Source organism: Dermacentor silvarum, chromosome 2, assembly GCF_013339745.2.
Source record: "Dermacentor silvarum isolate Dsil-2018 chromosome 2, BIME_Dsil_1.4, whole genome shotgun sequence".
NCBI lineage: Eukaryota > Metazoa > Arthropoda > Arachnida > Ixodida > Ixodidae > Dermacentor > Dermacentor silvarum.
This window is the reverse complement of record NC_051155.1, coordinates 148,308,949-148,325,928: the sequence shown is the minus strand read 5'-3', so window position 1 is coordinate 148,325,928 and position 16,980 is coordinate 148,308,949. Positions and strand designations below refer to the sequence as shown.

General features: G+C 51.9%; 2 protein-coding genes across 11 annotated transcripts in view; one reads left to right on the top strand and one right to left on the bottom strand.

Moving 5' to 3' along the window:
* The window catches only part of LOC119441900 (protein lava lamp), a 281,369-nt gene that overhangs the window by 5,213 nt on the left and 259,176 nt on the right, over nucleotides 1-16,980 (top strand). The gene's annotated exons all lie outside the window — the stretch shown is intronic.
* LOC119441901 (G-protein coupled receptor Mth2-like) lies at nucleotides 466-13,559 on the bottom strand. Its single transcript, XM_037706561.2, has 3 exons — nucleotides 13,141-13,559; nucleotides 2,301-3,302; nucleotides 466-1,343 (listed from the first exon to the last, which is right to left on the bottom strand). Exons 2-3 carry the CDS (start codon nucleotides 3,233-3,235, stop codon nucleotides 1,055-1,057), a joined length of 1,224 nt encoding a protein of 407 aa, XP_037562489.1. The 5' UTR covers nucleotides 3,236-3,302; nucleotides 13,141-13,559; the 3' UTR covers nucleotides 466-1,054.

The following is a 16,980-nucleotide window of genomic DNA, read 5'->3' as shown; positions in this document are numbered from 1 at the left end:
GACAAGCTTGTCAAGCTTACCATGCCTGTCAGGCATACTTACTTTCAATTGCTACAGTATTATTGCTACCAATAAAAACCAAATTTACTCAGTTTATAAGGATGTTAATTTTTTCTATTTTCAAAAAATTTATATTCACAGAAACACATTTTTTTTAGTGGTGTGCTTCTCTAACAGTACAGCCATGGTGTGCTCTAAAACTACAGCCACCATTCTATATTTAATCCATGCAAAGTATCTAAACTTTCTACATAGACTGAAATAACGAAAAATTAACAAGTTTTGTGATTGGCATCCTCGAGTGGAATTGTCCCAACTTACTGCTAAAGAGAGTTGTAGCCCTGTATCTAGCCTTCAGAGGTTTTTAGCATAATTTAAGGCATGTACGTTAGCACCTTTTACATGTAATGTTTTAAGCATTGCTTACAAAATCAACTTTGGTAATTCGTTTGTTTTCCTTCAACATAATTTATACCTTCAAGCTTTATTGTGGATTTTTGCAAATCAGGTACAGTGAACATGATGACCTCGTATCGGCAGTGCTAGCTCATGTTGTGAAAGCATATTCATCCCTTAATCCAGATGCAAATATTCTTGCAGCTGAAGCAAACAAGAAGGAAAAGCAAATCAATGCTTTTGCATTAATAATACACAAAGTGTGTGCATTAATTTGGAAAAATCCTAAAGCCTTCATTTAGCGTAGCAACACCGACGCACACAAACACACACTCACAATATTTTCTCACTAAAGCGATGTGAAAGCTGTAGCTTGATGGACAAACATGTTTTATAAATATTTCCACAGTTTAGTGGCAGTTCAATGGCATGTCACAAGGGTTGCTAAGCAGTCTAGTTGACTCAGTTATTTAGTGCAGACATCTCCATGCCACTTTTTTCTTAAAAGTTCTTGGCATCACATTGTCACGTCAGCGCGCACAGGTGTTCTTGATGCACTTATCCACACATCCCAAGATTCTCCTGGCAGGGAGATAAAACAAAATGCACCACTTCGTGACGCAAGACCACATCTTTGCTGAAACTACGAGGAGTCCCACTAAGGCCCCGAGCTGAGTGCGCAGTTGGAGATGGATGTGAGCGTGCTGGACGAGTATTTCTTGGACAGGGTGGGTTTTACCGTTCTTTTGCCACAGCAGCTGAGACGCTGGCGCAGCTGCGCAAGTGTCTTGCGCTTGAAAACAAAAATGAAGAACAGGTAGATGCCGTGCAAGGAGTTCAGCATGCCGGCGAGTCCATACAGTCTATAGTAGCCCGTGATCCACGGGATGAACTCAAACACCCAGATGATGCCCATGACGACTGAGAGCTTGACATACAGGTAGAACCTAGCAGAAAAGGGCATAGAGAAAGAGCTGTCAGCAGTGCATGGACACAGAATCGAAGTGGCAGCTGTGAAAGCACTATTTATGGTTTTTAGAGGTAACTTATCCTAAAGCAACACAATTAACGATAAAATGAATGCACACGTTTGGCAGGCCACTTTCCTATTCAACTAAGTGTGTCTCCAGCCTTACTCTTATTTAACTCAAGTTCCACACTGGTTGGTTCCACATCCTTCAGGCAAAGTTGACATGCAAACCACATTGGCTCATAAAAATTTATATCCTCAGTTGAAATTAAACCTGAGGCTTATGCCAATCAGTACTCGGATTTCTCGGCGTTTCTTTTTCTTCATGTGAAATTTGGAAGTATATAACAGAACTGATGGTTTTACCTGTTGAGAAGATAGCACAAAAGCAAAGCAATATCACTTGTGACAGATGTAACAGAATTCGGTGTTTTAATTTACAAATGGCATTTGTAAACAATGATGTACTGCCTTTGTGTGTGCTAACGTCGCGCAAACGCCAATGCGGCTTCGTCAAGCTGTCCATGTGGCAGCTTTTTCTACATGCCCCTCGCGTCAGTACTGATGCAAATAAACGTCATTTTCATTGTCAATTGAGCTGGATAGCCAGCGCTCTTTCACTCTTTGCCTGTTGTTTATTTCCGTGGTACGTGTGTACTTAGAACCATTACCAACTCGCCTAAGCTTCAACTCTTGCACCTTAATTACCCAAGTGAATCGGGCATGTGTGGCATACAGGCATAGTTGAATTGCCAGGATATGCGGCCAGATGCAGTTAAGCGCAACATTGCGTCATCGAACGACGTGCTGCGAAGCTTGCTTAATTGCGAATGTGAGGTCGGAGCACCCAAGTGACGCGGTAGGCATGACTCCGTCCACTGGAGACATCCACATGACGAAGGGTTTCCGCCACATAAATTGGGGAAGGACTCACATCTTTTTGTGCTGCTTGGCCTGCAGGGTGACCCTCTGCAGAGTCTTGGCGCGGTACAAGGCCCACGCGGTCAGCCCGAAGATGACCACATTGCAGAGCAGTATGATGCCGACGGGCAGGTTGAAGTAGAGCGCGTATGCGAGCTGGCCGCTGAGCCAGCAGCGCACCTCGCCGAACCGGGGCCGGTACGGCTGCGGCACCAGCTCGGTGAAGTGCAACACGAAGGCGGGCGCCGACACGGCCGCCGTGGCGGTCCACGCGTACACCGCGTATTGCCAGTAGTGGTCCTCGCGCAGGCGCGGATTGGCCAGCGGCCGCAGCGTCACAATGGCCTGCCACACGTCGAACGCCATCACGTTGGTCCAAAAGAACACCGCGAGAAAACTGGTGTGCTGCACCACGGCCACGGCCAAGCACACTCGACGCGGCAGCACGGAGCGCAGTGTGAAGTCCACGATGAGCCCCACGTAGAGCACGATGAAGCAGCCGGACAGCGAGAGCAGGTTCTTGCCGTGCGTGTTTCGCAGGTCCGGCAGCACGCAGTACGCGGTGCAGATGAGCGCGAGGAACATGAGCGACACGGCCATGGCCACGGCCAGGTACGGGTAGAGCGCGGTCAGGCCGTGGTCGTAGTAGGAGCCCGCGCGGCTGGCGTTGCTCACGCGCACCGCGTAGTCGTCATCGCCGCCCGCGCCGATGGCCGTCGAGTTGCTGAGCAGCGCGAGCCACGAGTGGTTGTTCTGCAGCAGCTGCAGCACCGGGTTGCGCGCCAGGTACGCGTTGAGCGGCCCGCCGGCGCCCGGCGCGCCCGCGGCCTCGTTGGGCAGCGAGACGCGCGCGGCGCGCAGCAGGCTGCGGGCCTCGGGCGTGGCGTTCTGGAAGCGGCGCTGCACCCAGTTGAGGTAGATGCTGTCCAAGAACATGCTGATGGCCATGCGCCTCGCACACCCCCCGCCGCCGGCCACATCCGGCCGGCTTCTGGGCTGTCGCGGGCCCCCGCGCCTGCGCACAAGGGAAAGAAACAGGACGTGAGCCCTAGTGGGCATTGCTACCTCGGATACCGTTATGTGTAAATTTAAAGGGAAGACATAGGAACTCTCTTAGCCTCGATCGATGCTTCCGATCATTGGTGGGCGAGCACTGAGGAAACGGTGACCCAAAGAGCCTGCACATCTGTGTATACTTCAGATTTTTGTCAAGAACGGACGCCTAGGAGGAATGCTCTTTTGAATGGCGCGTCACATATCCTGGAAGAACTGCACCTTGCAAACGAGCTCACCGTTTACTTTGTCCGATATTTTCCGCGGCCGTTCTTCCTCCTATAGTCCTCTCGATGCCACCCTTAATTTCAGTGGCGCGGCGCTCTGCAAAATTGGTGACTGCTGCCCAGCGACGCGATGCTTGGAGCTCAAGTCCAGCGGTGCACGGCCCTCGTGACGCCGCTTCGCTTCTGCACTTCGGCCTTGCACGGGTCAGCTTTAAATATCGGTGGGAGTGACGATGCGACAGTTCAGCGAAAGGGAAACTTGATGAGCCGGTGGGCGGCCGCAAAACGAAAGCGACCGTCGCAACTTCTAAATCTTATAAATAACCCGGGTCCGCAAAGAGCGTCGTGCTATACCGTGCGACAGGTCTCACGCTTTCACGCTTAGCCTGGCTCGCTTTTCTTTTATGCGCGACTTCGCAAATAAGGGGGGCTTCCCACGCGCGATAATCCGCGACTGCGCGCAGCGCGGTCTCGCGGCACGTCTCAAAAGAGCTCCGGTCCACTTTGTGTCCTGCGCATGCACCCCCTCCCTCTCCCGTAACCCTTCCTACGGGGATGTCTTATGCCGGCCTCCCTGGTCCGCTCGGGCCCGCCGTCATCGAGGCATCCTTCGCGTATGGTATATATATGACAGCGCCGTGAGGCTTCATCGCCGCGGCCAACGGCACTGCGGCAGCCACACCACGGGCTGCGACGGACAGTTCAAGGGCGTCTTCCTCGAAGGCGCTAAACGTGTCTAAACGGCAGCAGCCGGTCACGACAACGTATATATGCGGATAGGGAGTCGGTTGTTTCTGGGCGCGAGGCGGCCATTTGTGCGTGCGGCTATTGCAGGGTGGGCTTGCATAAGAGCCGGCGGTTCGCTTCCCTTTGTGTATATACTTGCTTTCTCGCGGCAAAGGATTCGAGACCGCGGCGTTATGGGACGAAGGCCCTTCACGAGCGAAGAAAAACAAAGCGCAGGAAACGTCCCTCGTATACACCCTAAGTCCGGCGTCCTAACGTTATAACGCAGCGGCGAACGTTCTTGGCACGAACCCTGAAGGGACTATATAGCTCCGACTTGACTGACACCTCTCCGTAATTGGCGGTGGCAGGCCGCGGGCGACTGCAGTGCTGGTCCTTTGTCGCCTTACCGTTCGCGCCTCTAAATATAACCCTTTGAAGAAAAAAGGTGGGTTGCCCGCCGCACCGTGCAAGTGACCCCTGCAAGGTCTGCCATGAGACGTCACGTGTGAAGCTTATACGCCCGGCGGATCTCCGGCGGTTCGTGTGTTTCTCTTGGTCCGCACCTTGGCGTAACGTCTATTGCCCCCCTGTCTTAGCCCTGGATAAGCGGATGCAATTAATGCTGGCCATATGCTTGGATTTAAGTGCGATGGTTCTTCGATAAAGCCTCCTAGTTGGACGTCAACGCCTGTCATATATGCACTCCATCTTCGGCCTGGTCTCTATTGCGCAATGTTTCGTTGTTTTTTTTTTTTTTTTTTTTTCGTTCTTCCTAACGAAGGCTATACCTCCCGCGAGTTCACTGGCTTAGTGCTAAATTGAAGACGTCTGCGTACGACGTGATGTTGATTACGCGACTGGAACCCTGAATTAACATAAGTCAGTCTTTGCCTTTTCGATACCTCTGAGAGTGAGAGAGAGCCGCGATTATAAATGGCAGTCCACGCGTGCTTGTGTTCCTTCGTCTCGCACAATAATAACGATTCATGTTTCAGCTGCAGCTGGCGCGGTCTCCTTGTAGCCTGTATTTGTGCATATGAGCCATGTTGACGCGTACGTAGCGCTTCGAAGGTGTCACGTGCGTGCTCAGAATTTAGCATTGGCACCGCGGACAAGGCAGGATTAGACATGCCCGCCTTGAGGCAACTCACGACCTGTCGCCATTTCGTTTTCGTGGTGGCCAAGTGACTTCATTTAGAGCACCGTCTTCCCCCACTTAATTGTCTGTGTGTTTAGAGAAACCCTAGGTTCGTGCCTGTGTGTATCTAACAGATTCTCTCAATTCTGCACTCGCCGAGTTCTTCGATTTGCTTTTCTCGCTCCTGATTGCACTACTAATAATGTCGACGGCTAGATTCGTGGCAGACGTATATACGCGTCTGGTACTCGTTGCCATGCGCTGCTGGAGGTCGCCCCTGATCTACGGTCCTGTTTGTTTTGCTGTTGTTGTTTTTTTCCCTCGCGAGTACGTGCACATTATGGCGCACGTGCCGAGAAAATTGTTCGCGCGCAGTGGGCCGTTAGATTCCTCGATGCCTGCGCCGCCCCACTGCAGCGCATGCACATGGTACACACTGCGATCGGCACTCGCCCGCTGCGTCCGCCGCGCTTGAAGGCTCATCGGCCGCTCGGATCTCCGCGCTTGCGTTGGACGATGTCGTCGATGCAAATTGTGCGGACGCAAAGTTACTGTCCCATGCGGCGGGGACCGGGCGCAACCGACCGTTTCCGGCGACTTCGACTGCTGCTGTGCGTGTGGACCTGAGGACGGTGCATGTGCGTGCCCTGCATGGTTGTCTCTCTCGTGTGCGACGCGCGGATCTGTCACTCTACGGAGCGTTGAATGGAGGAGGACTGCTCCGCAACAGCGGGTGATAGACAATCTGCTTCCTTCATTCGCTATTGATGAGGGGGGCCGGTTGCGTCATACCTGTCGGTTCGGCCAGCGCCGGTATACACGCGCGTGTTTGTTGGATCGGTGCGCACGCTCAATGGAGCGTGCAGCGCGCTTCGAGGCGCGGTGCGCCGACAGCCGTCGCTCCTGGGCGAGGCGGTTCGTCTTGGTTATACTCCCGGGGCAGAAAACAATTGCCGTGAGCATTGTTGACGAGCTGCGCCACATGTTACTGAATAGTCGGCGCGCTAACACGGACGCAAGTAGAAATTAACGAAAAGGACCACCACAAACGCCGACTATCAACTGAAAGGTCGCACAGGTGGCGGAAAAGAAAGTAGACACAAAACTTAACTGCGCATGCTCGAGGGAAGGCAGCGCCAAACCTTCAGTCGTGTACACGGCGTTTGTGCTATCCCTTTCGTTCCTATTTGTGTTCGTGTTTAGACGCCTGTGTTTTATTAACATGAAGCTATATATATATATATATATATATATATATATATATATATACCAACTTGCTCAACTTCCAGTTGTCCTCAGCTGTGCTATATACTTGATATTGCTCTACACTGCACGGTTTATTCCGCCTGCACGTCGATCAGTGCGGGACCTTCTGGCCTCCGCGCGAAGCGACTGCGTATGTGCGGGGGCTCAGAGATCGCACCGGTGTGCTCTCTAAGGCCACTGTCCGTGTGGTAATTATTCGTCTTCGTAATCCACTGGAGTCTTGAGCATTCGCTGTGAAAACACCGTTTATTATTATTATTATTTTTTTGTGAGCGCTGATATCTTCTGAGCTGGGAGGCTTGCCACGGCCAAGGTTGGCTAAGGCCTATATTTTTCGACCCGTAAGCGTGGTTTTCTACTTCCCCGCTTTTTGAAGTAATGTTTTAAGTATATAGCTTGTGCCAAGTGTAACATTGTGGACGTGTATAACTTGCCGCCGAATAATGTGTGACGTTCGGCCTCTATAAAGAGGTGCGACTGCTTGGACCTTCCCGTAGAAGCTCTGAATAACATCGAAAGATATTTCAAATTCATGCTTGAGTAACCTCTCGGTAAAATGATCGAGATAATGAGGGGAACCTTTTTATTTGCCTCTCTTCGCACCTATTTCGCGTAGCTGAGAAGTAACTCTCGTGGGAAACGGTTTCGAAAGCCGCCTTTGGATGGAGTCCATGGGAAAACGTGACGCAAAGCGTCCGTTCATTGTCGCGTACACGTAACAACCAAATCTGCCGCGGCCGATGACGTCATGAAGACGCTTTCTCGTACGGCCAAGCTATATTGGGGGCGAGCTCCACCACTGGAAAAGCTGGCGCCACCATCGGTGTGACGTGGTGTGAGGGATCACGTGGACACAGCGGCCGCGTCGTCTGCTTCGGAAGCGCCAATGCGAGCTGAAAACGAAAGTTTAGTCCCACCCGCGCTACGGTTCTGATTAAGTGATTTCCCGCTTCGGGTGTCTGCTTGACAACACTTGAAATCACTATAACAGGTAGCGGCTGCTTTTGAAAGCGTCTCACATGGCAGGCTATTGCTCGGCACCGCAGTGCCGTACGCGTACGCAACGGAGCCCGGTGTCGGCCTTCACACGTACCCGCAGGCCAAAAAGCTGCGTGTAGCTTGGATTGCGAAACTTAGAACCGGCAAGCAGCCATCGGCTACAATTCGGTTGTGTAGCAAGCACTTCCGCGAGGGAAATTTCTGCTAGCGGCGTTGAGGCTGCGATGTTCGGTGAGCAGCAAAAAGCGCGCACTGAGAAGCTCGCCCGCGCGCGCTGCCCGGTTAATGTCATGGAGATTTGGTCTATAAACTTGTTGATGCTAGATACTGGCAAGTTCACCAGAATGGAAAGGGAACGGTAAGAAGCACATTCAAAAAAGGCATGCGCTCATACTTGTGTTATAGCACCAAACAATGAATGTATACTGGATTAAAAAAAAAAAAAAAAGCAGCGGGAAATTCCTTGCTGAGAAGAACGATAGACATACAGTGCGACACAACTTGATAAATCGTCCCAAGAATTTAGAAGGAATTAAAAAAAAATTGAATCGTCGCGATGGCACATCACGAGTCGCCGTATATAGCGTTCAAAGCCCTTAGTAATAACGAAATTATTTTTGAACAGCTCTGATAGCGTCCACGCCATAATGATTGTTTGTGTACTGTCAAATGTTCATATGCTGCGCCCTAAAGCTCACGGCACGGTGCGAAAACGCGCTCGCAATGAAAGCAAAACATTCTGCGCGGACATGCATGCAGACGCGCAGTCGGTCGCTGCGAACCGGTACGATTGCTGCATTGAGGCTTCATTCTGTTATGCTCCATTTTGTTATACAGACAGCACACTATAAAGACATATTTCACATAGTCTTCTCTCAGCGTGTGCCTACCTTTCACGCAAGAAGCTGGTTCGGGGGACTCCATCACGGCAACCCGGGCGTTAGTCCACGCCATAATGATTGTTTGTGTACTGTCAAATGTTCATATGCTGCGCCCTAAAGCTCACGGCACGGTGCGAAAACGCGCTCGCAATGAAAGCAAAACATTCTGCGCGGACATGCATGCAGACGCGCAGTCGGTCGCTGCGAACCGGTGCGATTGCTGCATTGAGGCTTCATTCTGTTATGCTCCATTTTGTTATACAGACAGCACACTATAAGGACATATTTCACATAGTCTTCTCTCAGCGTGTGCCTACCTTTCACGCAAGAAGCTGGTTCGGGGGACTCCATCACGGCAACCGCGCACAATGGGCGTTCACTGTACGTATTCGGTAAAGAAATAGCGCCTGTAATCTATTCTGCGCTTTCTGTTTGTCCAAGATTATTATTTGACAGTAAGAAACGTCCCTCGGTGTTAGAGTACTTACAGAAATGATGATGATTAGTGGGGTTTAATGGCGCAAGGGCCACGACTTACAGAAATGGCGAGGAGGGCTCCCACGTGGTATTTTTATTGCGCGCCTACAGCCACACCTACGCGTGGCGCCCGCGTTATCCCTCATACTACGCAAGCGAGGCGCTTCCGACAGATGGCGACTCCGTAGTGCGTGCTCTTTGAGGTCGGGGATCCGCCTGCGCGGTTTGTCTGTTGTCGTGCGTGTCGCTATAGATCTCGCGTCTATGGTACGACGCGCGCTTCTCCATACCTCTCTCGCTTGTACCAGTCGCAGCCCGGTGTTATAACGTTCGTCTGCTGTGCAGCCGTGCCAGCCTGCGCTGTTTCATCGGACGCTGGGTTAGTCCTGTCGGTCCTGTGTATGGCGCGCTCGCTCTCCGTGGCCATTAGCCTCAATGAAGTATCCGTGAAGGCGCTCTTCGCCGAGCACCATTGTGTGGGGCTCGCTTTCTTCAGCGGCGTTTCCTCGTTGGAACTCATCGCGCGTGAGACGCGGCGCGCGCGGCAAGCCGCGAAACAGCACGTCGAAGACGTGTGGCGCGGCGGGTGGTGGAAAATTACGGCCGCTCTGCTACTTCGTGGCATGCGCGTGTCGTCAAGCCTTCCTTCCTTCCTTTTGCGCGGTCGCTCGCAGGCAGCGCACAATGGCGCTGTGTCTTGAACTGGTCGTTGTAGACCGAAGGACATTATGTGGCTACTGGCCCCTAAAAACGTTGTATGCGCTTGCGATCACGCGGTTGCACTGCGCGCTAGCTCTCTCGCGTGCCTTGCGGTTCGAGCTTAGCTGCGGGAACGTGCCCGCGTTACGGAACGACGGGACTTCTGTCGTCGCCGTATTGGGTAACATTACGTGGTGCCTGATACGCACTTGTCTGATTGTGCAGCCTGTTTTCGCAAGGACACCTTATGTATAGTATGTAGTGCTATGCGGTGGTTCGGATGAGTCGTCCCAATCTTTGCCGGCCCTCTTCGAGTGTAGCTCGGTTTCCGCGATGGTCATCGCTCTCAATAACGTTGATAACTCTGTCCCACCTTTACTGGTGTAACTTTTGGGCTGCTCCACTAATTCCCCTCGGACTTGGGCTACAGCCGCTACACACGCTCCGATGCGGCTTGAAATTCAGAAGCGAACTTCTAGAGCAGCAGTGACAATCGCTTGAGTCGCCTCGAATGTGAGGCTGCATGTTTACCGTCTTGTGTATCAAGTCACTCGCCGCGGCGACCCGTGGTGATTGAATGGATGACATACGGAAACCGTTAGGGGATGTGCCCTCCGATCGATGCGCTAGTAGACAGCGTTTCCTCGTTGCGTTTAAACGAAGCTGCGAAGTTAAAGGAGGAAAGTGAATCATCAGTTCTCAAGGCGACTTTTCCTGTACGCGTCCATCAGTGGCGCCCTCGCAGAAGCTTCTCGGTATGCAGTTCGCGTCATCGTTCTACAAAATTCATAACGTTCACGTAAACGATGAACCCTCGTCTTGACTTCTGATTCTTGCTGGAAGCGCCGCGCCTTCTGCAAGAAGCCCCGCTCTGCACAAGTATAGGGACACGGCGAGTTGGTGTGATGACATGATGAAACATCGCGAAAGAAAGAGCGCTGACTCCAAAAGTTTAATGGATAAACACTTAGGGTATATGTAAATTGTTATTGGAACATACTGTATCATGCAAGGTTGACATTTGGGCTAGTTGGTATGCGGATCCATGTTGAAATGCGGCTAACGCGAAAGAAAAAGAATGGAGAAGAATAGGCGCCAGTTCTTGTGGTGTTTATTCTTCTCCGTCCTTGATTTCTCGCGCTGCCCTCATTTTACCATATATATTGAAGAACACACGTGGGGGAGCCTTGTTCACAATGAACAAGGCTCCCTTGTTCATTGTGAAGGTTAACGTATTTTTGAATATATTTCAACGTTTTTTTGGTCGGTGTCTCGATCCCTTCCTTTTAAGTACGCACAGCTATCCATCTCTTGAATCAGCGTTTTATTCCGTCTTGTCTTTTGCTTCCCGTCGCCCTTCGCGCGGTTTCATCGTGTCAAGCCCTGTGCACCATCGTTTGGTGTGCACAGAGAGAAGTGCGTGCTCCAAGCCACGCGTGCATCCGGCTGATGTGTCCACTGTGTCGGCGTTAGATGGCGAAGGGAAGGAACGTATTTCAATCTTGCGTGTTTAAAGTGACACGGGTTGCCGCGGGCGATGTGCATCTGTGGTGCGCGGCGTGCTGAGTCAGATATTTGTCCCGACCCCCAATAGACGCGGAAACGCTTGCACATGTACTTAGTATAGGCGCGGGAAAGGCCGCGGTCGAGGGGCATTACAGGGAAAGACAATGGACCTTGTGGCACTACATGTACGGCCTCCGGCGGAACACATCTACACTATTCCGCCGAGTCGTCCACGGATGCGTAATGGGAGATCGCGGCTTTCTCGCCTTAATTTACTGAACGAAGAGTTATCTCAGTCCTGAGGCTTGCAGCTGCATGCTGCTCCAGTGCATGGGTTGTGCTTCGTCGTGTGCGCAGTTTTTGACGAACTATAGAGTGCAAGAGGCGCACTTCTCTCTCGCTTCGATAACACTTGCAGAAACTGCGAGCGGTGTTCGATAACGAAAGGTTTTCAGAAAGTTAAACCATGCGGGAGTCAAGACGACACAGAGACGAAGAAGACGGCGGAACGCTGTCCGTCCCTCTTGTTCGCCTGTTGAGTGTCCAGCTGTTTTTTACCTGCGCGATCCTGGGCACCAGCTCGCTTAACTCTTCAGGTAGTTGCTGCTTTTCTCGTTGGTTCGACTGAATACGCAGCGAATTCAAGTTCTACTTACTCTAATGTGCACCTATCCAGAGTTTTTCGAATGCGGTTGCTACGAAACTACCTCCCTTTAGCATGCAACCAGACATATGCAGACCTACAGTACGCAGGTCTGTGAGCGATCTCCACAGTGACTCTCGCAATTCCAGGCTACGCGCCCGCTTCCACAAGAAACCTTGTATGTTTTCGCGAGTTCTGAAAACTTGTGTAATCGCCAGCGCAGTTGTTTCGCAGCGTTTGATTCTTTCAGCTTATTCCGCGACAGAAAAGTGCTACTCGCCATGATGACCGCGGCTAATTTTTCGTCGAAATGGCGGCACGCTACCGACTGTAAAAGAACGTTGCAGGTGGAAAACTTATTGCGGCTCCTGCAAAGCTGGCTTTCATGCAAAGGTTTATTGCGGGGTAGCTGACTTCCCCCTTCTGACAGCGAAGTCTCGCTGCGAAATGTTATGCGAAAGTTTTCGTGTGGCGCTCTTGTAGCGGACCTGTTTCCGTTCGGGGCATGTATCCCTCCTGATATAGCATCGGACGCGCTGGAACACATGCACCGGGCCAGAAGCGATGCAGGTAAGGGCGGGTGTCACCCTAGCAGGACGTAACTGCGCTGTCGTTCGTCGAAAACAGTTCCGTTGGTGGCCTCCCGAAACAAGGTGTTGGTTTATTTTCTCGTGCGTATATATATATACGAAACATTTTCTCTTCCAACTTTCTCTCTCAAGACAACGGCAGCAGCTCTGCCCGCGTAGGCTTTCTCAGCTGGAAAAACACCGCTCACGAAACTGGTTTTCGGCCCGTGATTAGTGGGCACGGAACAGTCTTTCTTATCATTCGCACGATCCGCTCAACAGACGGAAGCTGCGGGAAGAAGCTGCGGTTCGCGTCAGGTCATTGGAATCTCCATCGGTAGCTATGAAGACCGCGTACTTGCAAGCGTACTCGGTAAGTGTATCGTACGGAGACCGCGCACTTGTAAGCGGTGGTCCCCCAGAAGTATATCTACGACGCTCCGGAATACGGTGTCTCAGTAAAGTAACGGATTATTGAAGTTCAAGGCTCCCGCACATGAGCCTGAATGATATCGTTTCGCATCCGTTTACTTGCAGCGCGCAAGAGTTTTGTCTGCGGAAATGTCCCCATACCGAACTTGTGCACACTAACCACGCTCCATTGCACCGAACCCGTTCGCCGCTGTGATCACTAACTCGTCTCATCAATCTTGCAAGCCAACTTACCTGTAAGAGGCGGTGGAGGGCTCCCAATCGGCGTAGTATATCCAAAGGCACGAGTCGCGCTGCGAAGTCTGCGGCAAAGCGGCAGCACTATCGCAGCGGGGTCGGCTGGGTGTCGTCGAGAACCGCGCGGGATGACGGTCGTTCGCGTGCAACTCTACATGCTATCCAGGAGGGAGTTATCCGTTGGCGGTTGCGGCGGTCGGTCTCTGCGGAAGAACTGGCCGACCGCGGAGGGGGAGGCGAATCCTTGGCGCCGCGCACTCGCTCGCTCTCGTTCTCCGGGTAGCGCGTTCCCGTCCGCCGCCCGCAGCGTGTTGCAGTCAACTGGTGGTTGCGGCGGCGGTCGCCGCCGGCGGCGTGGACGGACAGCAGGGGGGCATCCGCCCCCCCTCTCTCCCCCTTCCCCTACCCTCGCTTTCTTCAAGGGCGCTCGCGCCCAAGTGGCCCGTCACGCGACACCAGGCTAGAAGCATCATTCGCTTCCACACTTTCGTTCTGAGAGGGAGGAGAGTGCGCGGCGTTGTCGCGGTGACCGAGAGCGGCTTTTTTGGCTTTGCCGCATTCACAGCCGATCGCGGAAGGGGGACATTTGCTCCGTGTGGCCGATGGATTGCAGGTTCTTACGCTCTCGGACTTTGTGGTATGCTTCACCCCCCCCCCCCCCCCCCCCCCCTTCGGTGCTGCCTTACGATGTTGCATTTTGGGGACTTGGGGATATTTTGTCAGTTTTGGTTCGGCTCTTGGCTGTCCTCTGTAGTGTCGCCGTTCAGGTCCGGCTTTACCCTCAGTGGTACCAGCGTGATTGCGATACTGGTCCTGCAGTCATGGTGGCATGCCCCTTTGGTTAATGTTTGTTTCTATCTAGCCGACGAAATGGTGTATTCAATGTCCAAAACTGGTCGGATGACTGATGACTTGTTTAGATATATCGGACGCTGGGGACATCGCTCATTCCAGACGGTTCGCCGACCCTCCATGGGACGTGCTCTCCGCACCCTCGATATTTCTAGGTTAGTATGTGACTTGCCCAGCCCCCCTCTCCTCCTCCCTCACCGTGTCCGGTCAAGTGTGTGCCCCCCTCCGCTCTTCCGTGCCCTGAAAAACATCTCCGGCTCCGCGCCACTGCTCTTGGGTGCATGTGAGCTGAGCAACGTCGATCCTTATGCGCTTTTGGCTCGAACTTCGTGCTACCACATTTATTTTTGCCTTCCCGAAGTAAAACCTTCATGTGATGGAGTTATTATAACTTGGTACAAGAATCTACAGCGCTGTACTTGGTGCTTGTGGTTCTTGCTCAAACTGCAACTCCTCGCAGTTTCGATCGTTCAGCTATAGCGCTTCAAACGTCTTGAAGCAATCGTCGAACGCATTCCTGTTGTGGCACCAGGAATGGATTTCGAAGTCGATTGATTGGGCCCAGGCTCATGGCGCCTCCGGAAAGCCCCGCCTTGTCCCGCCCGATACCAAATGATGTGCCTCATCCCTTTCCCTATCTGGAATAGCCTCGGGGCTGGAGCATTTTCAGCCCCCTCCTTACACGAGCGCTGAGTGGCGCTATACTCCTTCGGGCCATTTCGCTCCAGGTTTCTTTCACGCCGCGTTTCCTGTTCCCCGAATGGCTTAATTCCTTGACCTCTTTATTCCGTTGTTTGCCTTCACCGCGTGCTTTGCGCGTGTGACTATAGAGTGCCCCGACAAATAACTTGAAGGTCGTTTCCGCGAGGCTTTCACGACCTCGCAGCTCTTAAAGAGTGCAAGTGCAACTGAATCGGCCCTCAATAGAAGGGTCAAGCTATAGGCTAACTGCTAAGAGAGCCCGCAGAAGCGTTGTGCAGTGCAGAAAAAAGTGTCATCAGCAACATCGCCATCCTGATCATGCGGAAGTACACAACGCGCGAAAATTCGTCGATGCTCGCGCGCGGCATCGGGTCACCGAACGCTATTGCTTCTCCATTGGAAATGTTTTTCTCCAAATTTTGGGCTGCTAAGTTGGGAGTGCGGCCCTTACACGGGTGCGGCCCTTACATGAGTCTATACGGTAGTCGCACCGCAAGGTAACTTCCACAGTTTCGTCGTAGTTTTATTCCACAGTCATGGTTATGCTCATCTGTGCCCACTGCAGGACGAAGGCCTCTCCCAGAGATCTCCAATCGCCCGTCCGACGCCAGCTGACGCCTGCTAATTACCTGATTTCATCACACCCCCTATAGTTCCTTGCCGTCCTCGACTGTGCTCTCCTTTCCTTGGCGCCCATTTTATTAACGCTAATAGACAAGCTGTTATCTGCACTACGCATTACATGGCCTGCCCAACTCGATATCTTCCTCTTAATCGCAGTTAGAAGGCCGGCTACCCCCGTTTGGTCTCTAATTTCACATCGCTTTCTTCCTGCTTCTGCAAGAGTTAGCGCTATCATTTTCTGTTCCATCGCTCGTTGCGCGGTCGGTAGCTTCTTTGTTAATGTGCAAGCTTCTGCCCCATAGTTAAGCACCGGTAGAATGCAATGATTGTATACACTATACTGTTTTCAAGAATAGCAGTAAGCTGCAGGTTGTGACTTCGTATAATGCCGGCCGTATGCGCTTCAACCCTTTTTTTATTCTTCTTTGAATTTCTTTCCGGCGACCTGGGTACTCAATGTGGACTCCAAAGCGCACTCCAAGCCGGTGCATGTTTTCCGTTTGGCCGACTCTTCATTCGCTCACCACGCCGCTGTTCACTTTACCGCCTGCAAACTTCTGCAAAAAGATGTTACACGCGTTCTCGGCGTGAAGTGCTATATGTATTGTCAGTATATATACCTGACTTCTCGTGAAATTGGACAAGAGTTGGGGGCGTCACGCCGCGGCGCGCCTTCATGCGACCTGCGCACACCATAAGTGGCGTAAACATCACTTGCCCCTCCATCTCTTACTCTCTCATTTCTTTTTTTTCTTTTGTTTGTTTTCTCCACGCATCGCTTTGTTTCTTTTGCAGATGACTCCCTCGCGCTTTTGTTTCCTTTCCTGGAACCCGATGACTGCGCCGGGACGCGCAGCGACCTTGATTTCTTTAGTAGATTATGTAGCCGCGTCGTGAAAACGTCGCGACCGCTGTATACTCGCAAACAAACAAGCAAACCGGGGCGTAATTAACTTGCATGGTGAGTGTACGTGAATAGGGCTGGTGAAAAGGCGGCAACACTCGACGACCACATCACGGAACACACGTGGGCATGGAAATTCCCCGCTTCGCAGATGAATGCGTTATATCGCGCGACTGTAAGTATACACCTGTATGTGTGTCTTTTTTGATCGAAGAAGTCGGAAAGCGAATGATTCGTGTAGTTTGCACACTATGTACCAAATAAAGATGGCGCGCATTCTGCAATATCAACGCGATATCTGCATCATGCACCCTCCTGCCACCGATGTATACCTCACCCTGCCACTTCCCATTCCCTTCCGCTGGAGGACGAAAAGTCCATAGCGGAAGCATCCGTAAGAAAGAAAACGTAATAAGGACGTTTTCAAACAAATGCGTATACGTGACATTTTGCTGGACATGTTGCTGGGCCAGCGTAGTGTTACACAGGGACGACAGAATGAAAGCAACCACGCCGCTCGGGGCATCTTCGGGTGACCTGTAGGATCACTATGACGCAACTTCTGTGCCGAGAGCTAGATTCTGAACCTATCGAATGTCACTCAGTGAAGATTCTCTCTCAATGCTGCCATATATCATGCTCGCGTGGAGCCCTTCAACGAAGCGTTGAACGGCGTGTCTCGTCTCTGCTCATTGTTGCGCGTACCAGCACGAAAGCATTCTTATTCAGACTATGATTTCAGTGTTAACACTGGC

Excerpts from the sequence above, each read along its gene's own strand:
- LOC119441901 (XM_037706561.2), bottom strand. The coding sequence starts at position 3,235 with ATGGCCATCAGCATGTTCTTGGACAGCATCTACCTCAACTGGGTGCAG. Across the intron at positions 1,344-2,300 it reads GCCAAGCAGCACAAAAAGAT|GTTCTACCTGTATGTCAAGC; the intron begins GTGAGTCCTTCC and ends CTTTTCTGCTAG.